This window comes from Budorcas taxicolor, chromosome 1 (genome assembly GCF_023091745.1).
Source record: "Budorcas taxicolor isolate Tak-1 chromosome 1, Takin1.1, whole genome shotgun sequence".
NCBI lineage: Eukaryota > Metazoa > Chordata > Mammalia > Artiodactyla > Bovidae > Budorcas > Budorcas taxicolor.
In genome coordinates, this window is record NC_068910.1 from 109922024 (window position 1) to 109936949 (window position 14926).

General features: G+C 42.6%; 1 protein-coding gene across 1 annotated transcript in view; it reads right to left on the reverse strand.

Annotated features, from left to right (window-relative positions):
- ABI3BP (ABI family member 3 binding protein) overlaps positions 1-14926 on the reverse strand; it is a 286106-nt gene that overhangs the window by 37066 nt on the left and 234114 nt on the right. Inside the window, 4 exon segments of the mRNA XM_052643965.1 lie at positions 2535-2603; positions 3590-3718; positions 7137-7229; positions 8737-8814. Of these exon segments, the coding sequence (XP_052499925.1) occupies positions 2535-2603; positions 3590-3718; positions 7137-7229; positions 8737-8814 (369 nt within the window).

Below are 14926 nucleotides of genomic sequence, written 5' to 3' on the forward strand. Positions count from 1 at the left end.
GAAAGGAAGTTCATAATATATTATTTTCTATTATGTGAAACTCCAAAAATGCATATTAGTTTATAAAGATGATGCAGTTCAAGTGCTGCACACAATATGACAGCAAATCTGGAAAACTCAGCAGTGGCCACAGGACTGGAAAAGGTCAGTTTTCATTCCAATCCCAAAGAAAGGCAATGCTGGGGAATTTTCACACTACCATACAACTATGCTCATTTCACATGCTAGCAAGGTAATGCTCAAAATCCTTCAAACTAGATTTTAACAAGTGAACCAAGAACTTCCAGATGTATAAGTTGGATTTAGAAAAGGAAGAGGAACAAGTGATCAAATTGCCATCATCCGTTGGATCACAGAAAAAGCAAGAAAATTCTAGAAAAATATCTACTTCTGCTTCATTGACCACTGAAGCCTTTGACTGTGTGGATCACAACAAACTGTGGAAAATTCTTCAAGAGATGGGAATACCAAATGACCTTACCTGCCTCCTGAGAAATATATATGTGGGTCAAGACCAACAATCAGAACTGGACATGGAACAATGGAATGGTTCAAAATTGAGAAAACAGTACATCAAGGCCATATATTGTCCCTCTGTTATTTAACTCATATGCAGAGTACATTATGGGAAATGTCAGGCTGGATGAATCACAAGCTGGGATCCAGACTGCTGGAAGAAATATCAACAACCTCAGATATGCAGATGATACCACTCTAATGGCAAAAAGCGAAGAGGAACTAAAGAACCTTTTGATGAAAGTGAAAGACAAGAGTGAAAAAGCTGGCTTAAAATTCAGCATTCAAAAAACTAAGATCATGACTTTGGACCCAACACTTCATGGCAAATAGATGGGGGAAAAGTGGAAACAGTGACCGATTTTCTTTTCTTGGGCTCCAAAATCACTGCAGACAGTGATTACAGCCATGAAATTAAAAGATGCTTGCTCCTTGGAAGAAAAGTTATGACAAACCGAGACAGCATATTAAAAAGCAGAGACATTACTCTGCTGACAAAGATCCATCTAGTTAAAGCTGTGGTTTTTCCAGTAATCATGTATGGATGTAAGAGTTGGCTATAAAGAAGGCTGAGTGCCAAAGAATTAATGCTTTTGAATTACGGTGCTGGAGAAGAATTTTGAGAGTCCCTCGGACAGTAAAGAGATCAAATGAGTCAATCCTAAAGGCAATCAACCCTGAATATTCATTGGAAGGGCTGATTCTGAAGCTCCAATATTTTGGTCACTTGATGTGAAGAGCCAACTCACTGGAAAATATCCTGATGCTGGGAAAGATTGAGGTCAGGAGGAGAGGGGGACGACAGAGGATTAGATGGTTGGATGGCATCACTGACTCGATGGACATGAGTTTGAGCAAACTCCAGGAGATACTGAAGGACAGGGAAGCCTGGCATGCTGTAATCCATGGGGTCACAAAGAGCTGGACATGAGTTGGTGACTGAAAAACTACACCAACAATCTATCATATAGTTGCCTTGAGACTAGAGGTTAGGTGGGAGAAGTGGAGAGGAGGGATTCTAAAGATACATGATGAAACTTTGAGGTGTTGCACACACTCATTATCTTGATTATGACGATGGTTACATGAATATATACATATATTAAAATGTATCAAATTTTATACTTCAGAAAAACAGATCACAAAAGGAAACACTGGTCTATATCATATAATATCTTTTACTTTGGTAGATTAGATTACTGTTCAAAAATATTCTCTATATTCATGGAAAGAGTATATATATTTCCCCTATCTTCAATTTGAGCTTAGCTCTGTGACTTTCTTTTGGCATTGAATATTGGCAGGTATAACACAAGGCGGTTGAAATGTTGTCGTATATCTGGACTCCTTCTCTCTTTACTTGTATTGTTAGGAGAATGGCTTCCTCTGGGTCACTGTTAGTCTTTCATCTTGGGTACCAAAATGAACAGATGTGGAGCAGACCTTAGTCTAACCTTAAGAGACCCAGCTGTACCTGCTGCTAGAAACAGAATCTCCCAGCTAAGCAAATCCTAAATCAGCTGACCTCCATGTGACTTGTAGACACATGAGAAATATATCCTTTTTAGGGTATGCTACTAGGCTTCCCTGATGGCTTAGTGGTAAAGAATCTGCCTGCCAATGTAGGGGACACAGGTTCAAACCCTGATCCAGGAAGATACCACATGCCACGGGGCAACTAAGCTCATGCCCCATGACTACCGAGTCTGTGCTCTAGGGCCCAGGAGGCACAACCACTGAAGCCTGTGTGCCTTTAGAGCCAATCTCTGCAACAAGCGGAGCCACTGCAATGAGAAGCTCTTTCACTGCAACTAGACGTTAGCCTCTGCTTGCCGCAACTAGAGAAAAGCTCGTGCAGCAAAGAATGCCCAACACAGCCAAAAATAAATAAGTAAAAAAAAAACATAAAAAAAGAATATGCCACTAAGATTTTGTAGTTACTACACTGCAACAGTTGACTAATATACCCAACAAAGATAGCTTTCTTAAAAGTAAGATTTGTAGCCGATCATACATACCTTTGAATCTGGGCTTCCCAAGAGGATCAGTTTCTCTTGTTGGACTTGAGCTAAAGTCAGTCATGTTACCTGAGGATGGATGATACAATGAAAAAGTAGTGAAGGCTATAAATATTTATAATGCCTCCTGGTCAATTGCTTGCAACTTTGATCTCCATATTATTATAATCCATATTATTCACATTTCAAGGCCTTTAACTGTGTCCTGCTGCAGGTGTTCTGAAGAGTAATAAATGATTTAAAGATTACAACTGGGCTTCCCTTGTAGATCAGGTGGTAAAGAATCTGCCTACAATGCAGGAGATACAGGGTTCGATTCCCAGGTCAGGAAGATCCCCTAGTGAAGGAAATGGCAACCAACTCCAGTATTCTTGACTGGAGAATCCCATGGACAGATGAGCCTGGCAGGCTAGAATCCATGGGGTTGCAAGAGTCAGATATGACTTAGTGAGCAAACCACCACCACCAAAGATTACAACCAAGTAGCTAATATGCATTCATATATTAAGTTATGTGTGATTAGGAATGACATGTGATTTAGGAATAAGGACTGGATAATTAGATCTTTTGAGGAAGACTTTATTAAAGATCTTGGCACTTCCTTCTATGTCTGCAAAGGAAAGGAGCACATTCCACAGTAAGCATTAGAAGTAAGTGTAATTTTAAATTAATATGTCCCTATCAATCATAAAATTGAGTAAAATGTATTGATCCAAACTGGGACTCTTTTCTCCCTAATTTGTTTTTTTTTTTTTTTTTTTTTTTTTTTTTAATTTTTATTTTTTTTTAATTTTAAAATCTTTAATTCTTACATGTGTTCCCAAACATGAACCCCCCTCCCACCTCCCTCCCCATAACATCTCTGTGGGTCATCCCCATGCACCAGCCCCAAGCATGCTGTATCCTGCATCAGACATAGACTAGCGATTCAATTCTTACATGATAGTATACATGATAGAATGCCACTCTCCCATATCATCCCACCCTCTCCCTAATTTGAAATCCTCTGGTACTTTGTGGCTAAGCATCCAGTGGAACTTGACTGACATACTCACCAAAGTCTTCTCCTGAGGCAGGAGCTGTTGGTTGCTTTTTATCTGTCTCCATTCTCTCCAAGGGGGCTTCTGTAGGTCTGAGTGTTGCCCTCAAGGGTGGGGAAGTTACTCGGTCTGATGAAATGATTCCTATAATGCAGAGCCAAAGGAGTCAGGTTTTGTAGGGAGCCCTGCAGAGTTTCCTATTTACCTATTCAACAAATATTCATTAAGGACTTAACATGTGACTTGGCACTATATGCCAGGATTAGAGAGAAAATAAGACCTGGTGTCCTTGATTGATTGGGAGACATGTGTAAGCCAAATTATACTGAAGCATTATAAATATTGTGGAAGCATAAGACAAGGTCTCAGAGAAGACAAGTCTATGGGGAAAGATGATGGGTGCTGGGGGGAAGATAGAAATGCCTTCCTAGAGGGTGTCCTAATAAAGAGGAAAAGTGATCAGTAGGTAGGCAGGAGAGCTGTATTCTAGGTGGAGTTTACAGGAGAACACAGTCAGGGAAGCATAAAGTCATGAGGCATGTTGAATTTGAAGGCCTGAGAGCCAAGAGTGCCAGGAAGCAATGAGAGCAGAATTGGGGGGCGGGGGGGGGGGGGGGTGGGGGTGGGCAGGGAAGGGCAGTTCATGGAGGGCCTTGCATACCATGGATTTAGATATTATTTTTAGATGACAAGGGCCCATTAAAAATTTTTCGCTAGGGAAGTAACATGATCAGATAAGGAGAGAGTGAACAGTTAGGCTGCAAGGCTGGTGGCAGACAGAGAAATCAAGAACTAAAGCAGTTGTGTAGGCAAGGACAGGGGAGAGCTATGTAAGAAGCAGCGAGACTGGATGGAAGGGGTTTTACATGAAAGACATCAAGAGGATGGAGTGGCCAGACTATAGATTAAATGGTAGGCATGGGAGATGGTGGGGGAAGAAGGGAAATGTTTATAAGGTAATGACTGTGATTCTGGCCTAGTGGCCAGACCAGTGTCACTCTGAGATGCTGTATTCAACAATGTCTCCTCTGCTCTAAAAACACATGTAGGTCTCCCAAATAGGATCCATCCCAAGGTCTATGCAAATGTGGGTAGAATAGAGTAGTCGTGTTAGTTGCTCAGTTGTGTCCGACTCTCTGTGACGCTATGGGCTGTAGCCCACCACTCCTCTGTCCAAGGGATTCTCCAGGCAAGAATGCTGGAGTGGGTAGCCATTCCCTACTCCAGGGCATCTTCCCGACCCAGGGATTGAACCCAGGTCTCCTGCATCGCAGGCAGATTCTTTATCGTCTGAGCTACAATCTGTCATAGAGTGGAGGCTAGATTAGGTTTTATAGTCTTCATGGGAAAAGGAATTGTTCTCAGGTGATAGAGAGTCAAAGAGTAAGGACTGATGTAAGGACTGTGGCCCAGCATGGAATCATGGGTGATGGGCTCCTGGTCCTGGTGGGCGTGGGCCCCAATGAGAGGATGAGTGAAAACCATGAGATGCTGCACTGCTGCCAGCAGGAGCTTTTTTGAGTGGAAATGCTTGGATGGTATTTTCATCCTGGCAAGGAGAGCGGGACTGAGAGGCCTCAGTAGATCTGGAGATGGGGGACAGGGGGAGATGCCTCATGGGAGCCTAAGACTGCTCAGAGGCACATGTGCGAGAAGGCATGTTTTCAGAGAACTCCCAGAACACTGAACTGATTTCTCAAATTCCAAATGCACTTTCTTTGCTGGTCATCAGGCCAGATGTTACAACTGATCTCATTTGTGTTTGGCTCCTCAGTGTAGGGCTGCCCTGGTGGCTCAGATTGTAAAGAATCTGCCTGCAATGCAGGAGACCTGGGTTCAATTCCTGGGTCAGGAAGATCCCCTGGAGAAGGGAATGGCAACCCACTCCAGTATTCTTGCCTGGAGAATCCCATGGACAGAGGAGCCTGGCCGGCTACAGTCCATGGGATTGCAAGGAGTAGGACACAAATGAGCAACTAACACTTTCACTTTCTTTCCTCAATGTAGACATTTCTTTTGAATTAGAGATGGATAGCAAAGGGTGGGGAGGGCACTAGCGTTAATCTCAGAAGTGGGATGTGTTTATATCATCCCACAGGCTGGGTGAGTTATATCAAAGCTACACTTATTGATGGGAGTGAACAAGGTTTTACGTGGCAGGAACCAGGGCCATGGAGGTGCAGCTGAAGACAGCCTTTCAGGAGAGCTCTGTGGAGGGAGGTTCCCCTGACTCTGCCGTGGAGGACACTGGAGCATCACTTTCAGTCTGACCTGAGCTATAGAAGCTCAAGTCTCAGCTGCCCCAAGTTACAATTAATGAAGAAAACCTGGTCTCCTCACTGGGGCCATGTCCCTAGACCTTGACTCAAGCAGGCACCATCAGCATGGATGATAGGCTGATTCCTCCTTTAGCTGATGGGAAAACAACCCAGAGGCCGCTGTCCCCTAGTACATCATGGAAGCTTCTCCACCACATCCTCCTTTCATCCTGCGAAAAGAGTGACATCCATGCCCTTTCTCATAAATCCTTATCAGTTTCATCTTCCACAGTTGTACTTAACAGTGTTATCCTGATTCCCTCTACAGAATATTTAGGAGATAGACATGAGGGAAGAGGGTGGAAGGGAAAGATGGAGAACATGTTATGATCTGCTGGCAGGTCCAGTGGAACAGCCTTTAAGAGGAGTGAGATGAAGCTTTGCTCTGAACTGGGCTCACTGATTCTTAATTTCACTCATATATTCACTCAATGATTACTGGATTCTCTCAGTAAGCACTGGATTTGGTTCTGGGAATTCAGAGAAAGTGTCATCTGTCATCACAGTGCTCATGATCTACTAGGGGAAGACAAGGACATGAACAAGTAGGTATAAAACAGAGGTTTGCTCTAACAGAGGTATGTTTCAAGGATGAACAGGACAGAGCAGCAGTGTTAAGTCTACTTTGGGGAGCTATAGGAGGCTTCTCTAAGACAAGGATGAAGCACAAGTGTCCCAGGTGACTGGGAGAGGTCATTCTATGGGAAGAAGACAAGCATGCCACCGTCGAGGGGTGAGAGGCAGTCTGCCTTGTTGCATAGACTAAACCTGCTCAGTCACCCTGAGTATTCCAGCCTCCAGTCTTTCCCCTGGAACCATAATACTGAGGTCAGCATGAAGGCTGGTGGACAGGGGAGCTATCAAGGAGATGTAAAGGATTTTATCTCAAGAGACAGAATGTTAAGTGGAGGACATTTTCCATTACCCCTGGTGGGTTGGCAGCACAAAACATCTAGCCCCAAATAATCCATTTGTTGAAGAGCTTGTGACTGCTTCCATCTCAGCACCAAGCACCCAGCATCTAAGAAGCAAACTGACCTAGATGGACAAGGATGGTGGCTGTCACCCCACCCACCCAGAATCAGGACAGGAGTCCTTAAAGTTGTAACTGACAGTGTCTGGTCTTTGGGGCCAACACATGCCAAGGGCTGTCTGTTGCTTGAGCTAGCACACCAAGAAGGGCTGGTGGTTGACCAGTAAAACTGAAATCAAGGAGGGATAAGGAAGGTATGTGACTGACATACCTGCACTTCCTGGCTTTCCGGTGACATTGTTGGGTGGTAAAGGCTTTCTTCGTGGGGGCATGGGTCTGGGTGGCAAGAGTGGGCGACGAGTACCTGGGATTATGGCTAAGAGATAATATTACAGATAAAGTGGTCATAAAGATTCACTCTACAAAATCACATTTTTTTAAAAAAAAATACAATATTTGACAAGTAGCCGTTGGGTGACAGAGAATAGATTCTATGGGAAAGTGCCTGTGAGAAATACTTTCTAATGTTCTTCTAAATTAGTGCTTGTAATGTACCCAGGGATAATAAAGCACATGAGTTAATGGGGAAAATATTCTCTAATTATGGATAAAAGTATATCAGTAAACCTGCCCTTTGAAAGGCTGTACAAATGCACCAAATTTAACATCTTTTGCTTCTCGTATAGAGTCAACAGTAGCATTTCTGAGTTTCACTGTCTCCAATTGCCTTTGCTTTGCAGACTACAATTCTTGCACCATTTTAGCTTTGAGTAAAGCATACAATTTCTCCTTTAGTAGGTGTTCCACTCCATCCTCCAACTATATTACGTAATTATAATTAAACCAACACTTTTAGAACTTCTCAAATGATTACAACAAAGTAGCCCTACTGGCAGAAGCAATAAGCCTGTGCCCATGCAGATCAGAGTCACCACACAAGGGCACCTGGCCCGGGAACTGTAAGTGGGAGGCAGAATTTCACACCCACTCTGCTGTCTCACCCACCCATGAGCCTTCATGCAAGGGCGCCAACCCAGAGGAAAGGCACATTTTTCTGAATGATTTGCCTGAAGGGCAGAGAGGAGAGAAATCTTTTCATAATCTGCACAAAGGCCGACCAGGCTAAAGTTCCTGAAGCAGTCCACCTTAACCCAAAGTTTCTTTGAAGTCCTGTGTTATAAGCTTAAAAATTCATCTCTTTCTTTGCATAATGTATTGGTTTAATAATCTTCAAGCAAAATTGACAATCCAAGAAAATGCTCTGTGACTTTAAGTATTTCCTGGGATATTAGGAATTGTACACGTGCATGCATGAGTGTGCATATGCTGGGGGAAAGGAGGAGTGAGTCATGATGATACAGGAGAGATGTCTCACCCAGACGTTAATACATCAGAGTAGGTTTCACAGCATCCTTCTACAAAGCACAGAGCTCTTATTCAGTGCAAAGATATTACCACTTAATTTTGGCCTATTATATAGAGAACAGTCTCAAAGTAGAAACATAAATCATTTCTGCCAAAAGGATATTATAATAAACTACATAAGAGGAAAACTTGTATATGATGAAAATTAGAATCCACAGTTACTTTTCAGCATTTGATCCATTGTGGCCCCTCGGGATATTATGTGAAGTAATTATTAAAACAGTTCCTCATTAGAGGTTCCTATTAATATTCAATTTGTGCACAAGGTACTTTTCATTTTCCCAAATACTTTAGTATGTTTATCTAGCAATACCCAGGTACCGTTAGCATGGATCTGATGCTTTGGGGACTTTGAGCATGCTACTTGTTTTGTGGCAGCACATATAACTTGCAGCTACAAGTTTCACAGCAGAACTGAGTGAGGGAGTCAGCCTCTTATTCCTTACCTGGTTTTCTTGTGGGGTGAGAAGAATCCATTGATATATTTCTACCAGTACCAGATGGCAGTGGGACTTGCTTGACCCCTGTGAGCAGAGATAATGACAGCATAAATAGATAGCTAAAATGTGATAAACATTCTTCACAGAAGCTTCATAGAATTGTCAGTGATAATGTGTGTGTGTTTTTTTTTTTTTTAAGAACAAGGATACTGGTGTTTTTGTGCCTAGACATTTTGATTGGCTTCTCCCATCTGCATATAGAAAAAAATATCTAAAGCCCTACTGGATTCATCAGTTGTGATTTTTTTCTCTGAAGATTTAGTGTTTGATTTTTTGATCGTGGCTTTGTATTAATTTTTTATGCTGCCCACCCTGCACTGCCTGCCTGGGGGTTATTGTCTTGCCAGAAGGATTTCATCTACAGTGATTGACTATTTTTTTTGCCAATATTCATGTGTAAATTCTGTGGTTTTTAAAAATAGTTTTCTCTAACTCCTCTACCCCAATAAAAACCCTTATAATTCCAACATGTTTGGGTTTGTACCTAATGAATTGACTTTAAAAATATTTTTTGAGAAGCCTTGGTTAGCAGGCTGGTTAGGCCACAGACTGGATCTGTACTCTTGAAATTTGTAAATTAGGCCTGGGCATGCCTTGAACTCCAAATTGCTGCTTGAAAGAAACTGATCTGAAAATTATCCTGCATGTTATTTTATCTCCCAAGTCTCTCAAACATAATCTGTTGGTTATTACTAAGTCATTCACCTAAATACCCATGCTAGGATTTTGGGTAGCGATCCTAAGGATAGAGGGAACCAGTTTGCTTTTTGTCCTATATTTTAAAAATTATTATTCTTTTACATTATAAAATAGTCTTCCCTGACATGGCTGGCAGTCTCCATTAAGGAATAATAGGAACAGACATTTAGAATCTCAAGAATGAATATTATCTTAGATATAGTGGCTCATCTTGAACTTCCCAGGTGGTACAGTGGTAAAGAACCCGCTTGCCAAAAAACAAAAGAACCTGCTTGTCAGTGCAGGAGACACAAGAGACATGGGTTCGATCCCTGGGTCAGGAAGATCCCCTAGAGAAGGAAATGGCAACCCACTCCAGTATTCTTGCCTGGAAAATGCCATGGACAAGAGGAGCCCAGTGGGCTATATTCCATGGGGTTGCAAAGAGGTGGATATGACTGAGCGTGCGTGCATACACGCATGTGTGTGCACACACACACACACACCCATACACACACTGGCTCATCCTAAAAAATGAACCCATGCTCTGAAGACGTGTGTGTGTGTATGCTCACTATAATATGTACTAAAAATAAGAATAAACATTGAATTAATATACTGGCTAGTGCATTAACAAGAATAAGCACAGTCACAGCCCTGATTTGAGTGCTGTTTCAGGACTCTGTAGGGACATCACGCACTCAGCCTCATGTAATATGTAGGCAGAGATATTAAGTATACAACAGAAGCTTTGCTTGCCAAAAATTAGATGACATTTTCACATTAATTTATGAAATTTTTAATCATGATTGTATTATAATGAAAATTCATCAGTCCAGGGATTGAACCCAGGTCTCCCACATTGTAGGCAGAGTCTTTACCATCTGAGCTACCCAAGAAACTCATTAATATATTACTAACATCATGTGAAGAGTTGACTCATTGGAAAAGACTCTGATGCTGGGAGGGATTGGGGGCAGGAGGAGAAGGGGACAACAGAGGATGAGATGGCTGGATGGAATCACTGACTCAATGGACGTGAGTTTGAGTGAACTCTGGGAGTTGGTGATGGACAGGGAGGCCTGGCGTGCTGTGATTCATGGGGTCGCACACGACTGAGCAACTGAACTGAACTGAATGTTATTATTAACTATAATGATAATTATGATTAACATTAATTTATGAAACCTAATATTGCAATTCCACATTCTCTGCTGTTTGAATAGCAGATAATATATAAAATCATGGTGTGTTTGCATGGAGCCAGGGACCAAATGCTGTTTATATGTGGTAGGAATAAAATGTTTCTGCGGTCAATGACTATTTTGTGGCTCATCCCAGAGGCACTGTGAGAACAAACAGCTCATGGGTCTTCTTCCTGTGCCCTCCTCTGAGTGGTAATAGGAGGGGAAAATGACTCACTTGGGTGGTTACTCTGTCTGTGGCTTAGGGGAATGCAATTCATTTGTGTCACCAGGATAACCTGGTTTGCTGATATCTGAGGTAAAATCACATTATATCCTCTGGCACACTAGCAGGCTATGTGTACCTTCAGTAGACCCTTCTTCATAGTCTTTTTCCAAATCTTTCCACCCTTAGAAAAACAAAGTATGTTGATCCAAGACTGAACAAGCACCTTAGATATTCAAGACCTGATTTGATCCATACATCCCTTCTGGGTGGGAGATACCACTGAGGTCTCACAGAGGAGGAAACCCAAGGCAAGGGGAGATTAAGTACTTGTCCAGGAACTCACAGTTAAAGTGGAGGCATTCACGCCCACATATGCCCAGCTCCCAAGCCCATTTCTTGAGCACTAATTGGGATAGTACAGGGTGCCTTTTTCTGTCATCATCTTCCCTCAAATAAAGAAAAGGCCCAAAGAGGCATCACTGGTGCTAAAGCCTAGACTTAAAACCTGACGTAACTGCAGTTTTGACCTTCCCCAGAAATGTAATCTCAATCACCAGTCTGGAAATTTCTGGTCAGCCCCTCTGAGGTAATTTGTCACAGGAGCCCTGTTCATTCTCCAGAGGAAGAGGTGATCTACAATGGTAAAACCCATGCAAATCCCTTCTACCTCAAAAGGTATCCTGGCTTCAACATAGTACTTTCTTTGGTTAATAGTTCCCTTGCCCCACACTTGTTCCTGTACATGTGGTTGCAGCAGAGGAAGGGGAGGGTGGGCACACTGGGACAGTAGGATTGACACGCATACACTACCATGTATGAAATAGACAGCTAGTGGGGAGCTGCTGTATAGCACCGGGAGCTCAGATCAGTGCTCTGCGATGACCTAGAAAGGTGGGACGGGGGGTGAGAGGGAGGTCCAAGAGGGAGGGGATATATATATAGACACACACACGTACACTCACACATATGTACACACATATGCATACATGTACAAACATGTACACTTTGTCGTACAGTAGCAACGACCACAAATTGTAAAGCAACTGTCCTCTAATAAAAAAATAAAACTTCCATTTCGCACAAGTCTTTGGAGTGCCATTCTAGTCACTACATAGGATGCTGTGATTCATAAATTGCTGAACGCATGCTGTGATAAGTCGCTTGAGTCGTGTCCAACTCTTTGCGACCCTATGGACTGTAACCCACCAGGCTCCTCTGTCCAGGGAATTCTCCAGGCAAGAATACTGGAGTGGGTTGCCTTGCCCTACTCCAGGGGATCTTCCCCACCCAGGGATCGAACCCTGGTCTCTTACCATCTCTGGCACTGGCAGGCAGGTTCTTTACCACTAGCCCCACCTGGGAAGCCCAATAAAACCAATTAAATAATCAAATTTACTTGGCTGGATTTTTTTTTTTTTTAACGCTTCTCTTTTGCCTCACAATGACTCTAACTGACTTTAGCTCTCAGGTCCTATACTCTGTATTTCGGGTGTCTGAAGTACCACCACTGTGTGAGGGCTAAACAACCATGGCTGGCAAGCAGGTGCCAGGCAGTTATGCCACTGATATGTGGGAGTCAGAGAGAAATGCAAGGATGACATGGTTTTCCAACCACAAATGTGCAGATCCACCAAGTCACAGGCTGGTGAAACAGAGAACTGAGAGAGAATCTAAAACTCTGCAGGATTATTTTATGAATAAGAGAAAAAATAGAAACATACCTGGCCTCTTTTCTAATTAAGGGAGAAATCAGTCATTTTTTGTCATTTTTTGTATAGGTAGGGATGGAAGCATCATACTATTATGATCCCTGTAGGTTAAGTACCCGTCAGCAGTGTCAGTTGCTAAACTGGATTTTGTCCAGCCTTCGGAAACAAAGAAAAGCTAGCAGTGGATGAGAACGCTGGGAAGAGCCCTACCGAAGGCAGCTGTGGGACGCAGGGAAAAAGCACTGAACTGGGGACAAGCGATTGAAGTCCAGTTCTGGGCTTGGCTCCACCTGGCTGTGGTTTGCAGGGCAGCCAGTAGCATGTGAGCACAGGACCCGGAGGGCAGTGAACTTCTGTGGCCCTGAATTAGGACAGCCAATAAAGGCCAAAGCAAGCAGAGAGGCAATGGAAGGGCAGAGGAGGAAGCCAGTAAGAGACAGTGCAGAGAAACAATCCTCAGGAACTGACATCTGATTAGCCAGTCTGGCTCAGGCTGCAACGTGAATTCTTTCTCCCTCAGGCAGGATTAATCCACTATTATCTCAAGGGCAGCACTGGCTCTGAAAGAACCAAGCCTTGAACTTCAGTGTAAGCCCCCAATTGTCATATGGAAATTCTCCAAAAATCTCTTGATTTACATAGTTCATCCCTTAGCAATTTATTGTCAGAAATGAAGTAATGATTTTGGTATTTTTAACCATGGTAACAGAAACTTTGCAAACAAACACAGCACACTGGGAATTGATTTCTGAACGTATTCGAGACTGTTCCTCATGACCAAAAAGGAGTGGTGTTTATGGATGATTGGACTCCTCACCCACATCTCAAGATCTCAGCACCTGGCTGCAAGGTCAGGGGCGAACAGCCAGCAGACTGGAAGATTTAGCTGCAGCTCAGACAAACACATTCCTCACCTGGGAGGCATCTGGGTTCTGGTTGTCAAGCACACTCCATGTGGGTCCAGTGAAGTGTGGATTCCTCATTAGGAGAGAACGGAGCAAAGAAAGGAGTCTGGGATTCAGGTATTAACATGTCTGCCAAACCACATGTGCCAAGGGGGTTTCCAAACGATACTTTGCTGGCACATGTGGGCCTTCAAGAAATATTAGTTGAATGAAAGAATAGTTGCACAACTCAGCAGCTTTCTTCTACGGTGAGAAAGCTGGAGATTGTCTGGCAAAGGATGGGTGATTTTTTCTGTCAAAGGTCAGAGAGTAAATGTTTTCAGCTCTGTGGGCCATACTGTCTCTGTCACAACTATTCAGTTCTGCCACTGTATTGTGAGTTTCTACAAAACCTTGTTTACAAAAAAAGGCAGTGAACTGGATCTGGTCTGCGGGATTGTACTTTGTGGGCCTGCCTGGTGACTCAGTGGTAAAAGGCTTCCCTGGTGGTTCAGTAGTAAAGAATCTGCCTGCCAATGCAGGAAACCCAAGAGATACGGGTTTGATTCCCAGGTCAGGAAGAGTCCCTGGAGAAGGAAGTGGCAACCCACTCCAGTATTCTTGCCTGGGAAATCCCGTGGACAGAGAAGCCTGGCAGGTTGCAGTCCATGGGGGTGCAAAGAGTCGGACATGACTTAGCACACACATTTGTACTTTGTGCGATCCCCTGGTCTAGACATGCTTTTGCATCTCAAGTTGGTTATAAGCATGTAGAACATATCAATTAAGCTTAGAAGTATCTCTGGAAACCCTGAAAAAGTAGACTGCTAGAAAAATGACCTACCTAAACTTCATTCTCTGATGGCTACTTTGTAACTTTAAGGTGAAGAAATATTATACATATACATGTGAAATGAACATAAAGCAGGGTAAATATCTATAATGATGTTATGAATTAAGAAACTTGGGTCAAGATAGTTTAAAGATTGCTGGGTGTTTATGGAGTCATTGCAAGATTTGTATAGAGACCTAAAGAATCAAAGGTCCATAGTTTTAAGGCCTCAGGATTCTTTCTCTTTTAGTTTTCCAATGGACCAACAGTAAATATTTTTATGCCTAAGACTATGAAGAATATGTCCTATAAATCCTAAACACATCCTTTTATCAGCTGATTTTTCAAAATGTAAAATATATGTACTGAAAACTTCAGCAAGAAAAATTATAGTAAAACATATGTGAGGTGGATAAGAATCATACATATTCCAGGCAAAATGTCAAAGTTGGATGAAAAATCAGTTAACACGGAAATGTTGTTCTCATTAATACACAATTGAGGCTAGAAGTGAGTGTGAATGAGACAATAGGACTAGGTCAGAGAAGAAAAGAAATCTGATGTGAATATCTGCATTTCTATCAACAAGTCAGATCAAAACCATGCACAAAGTAAGGCAG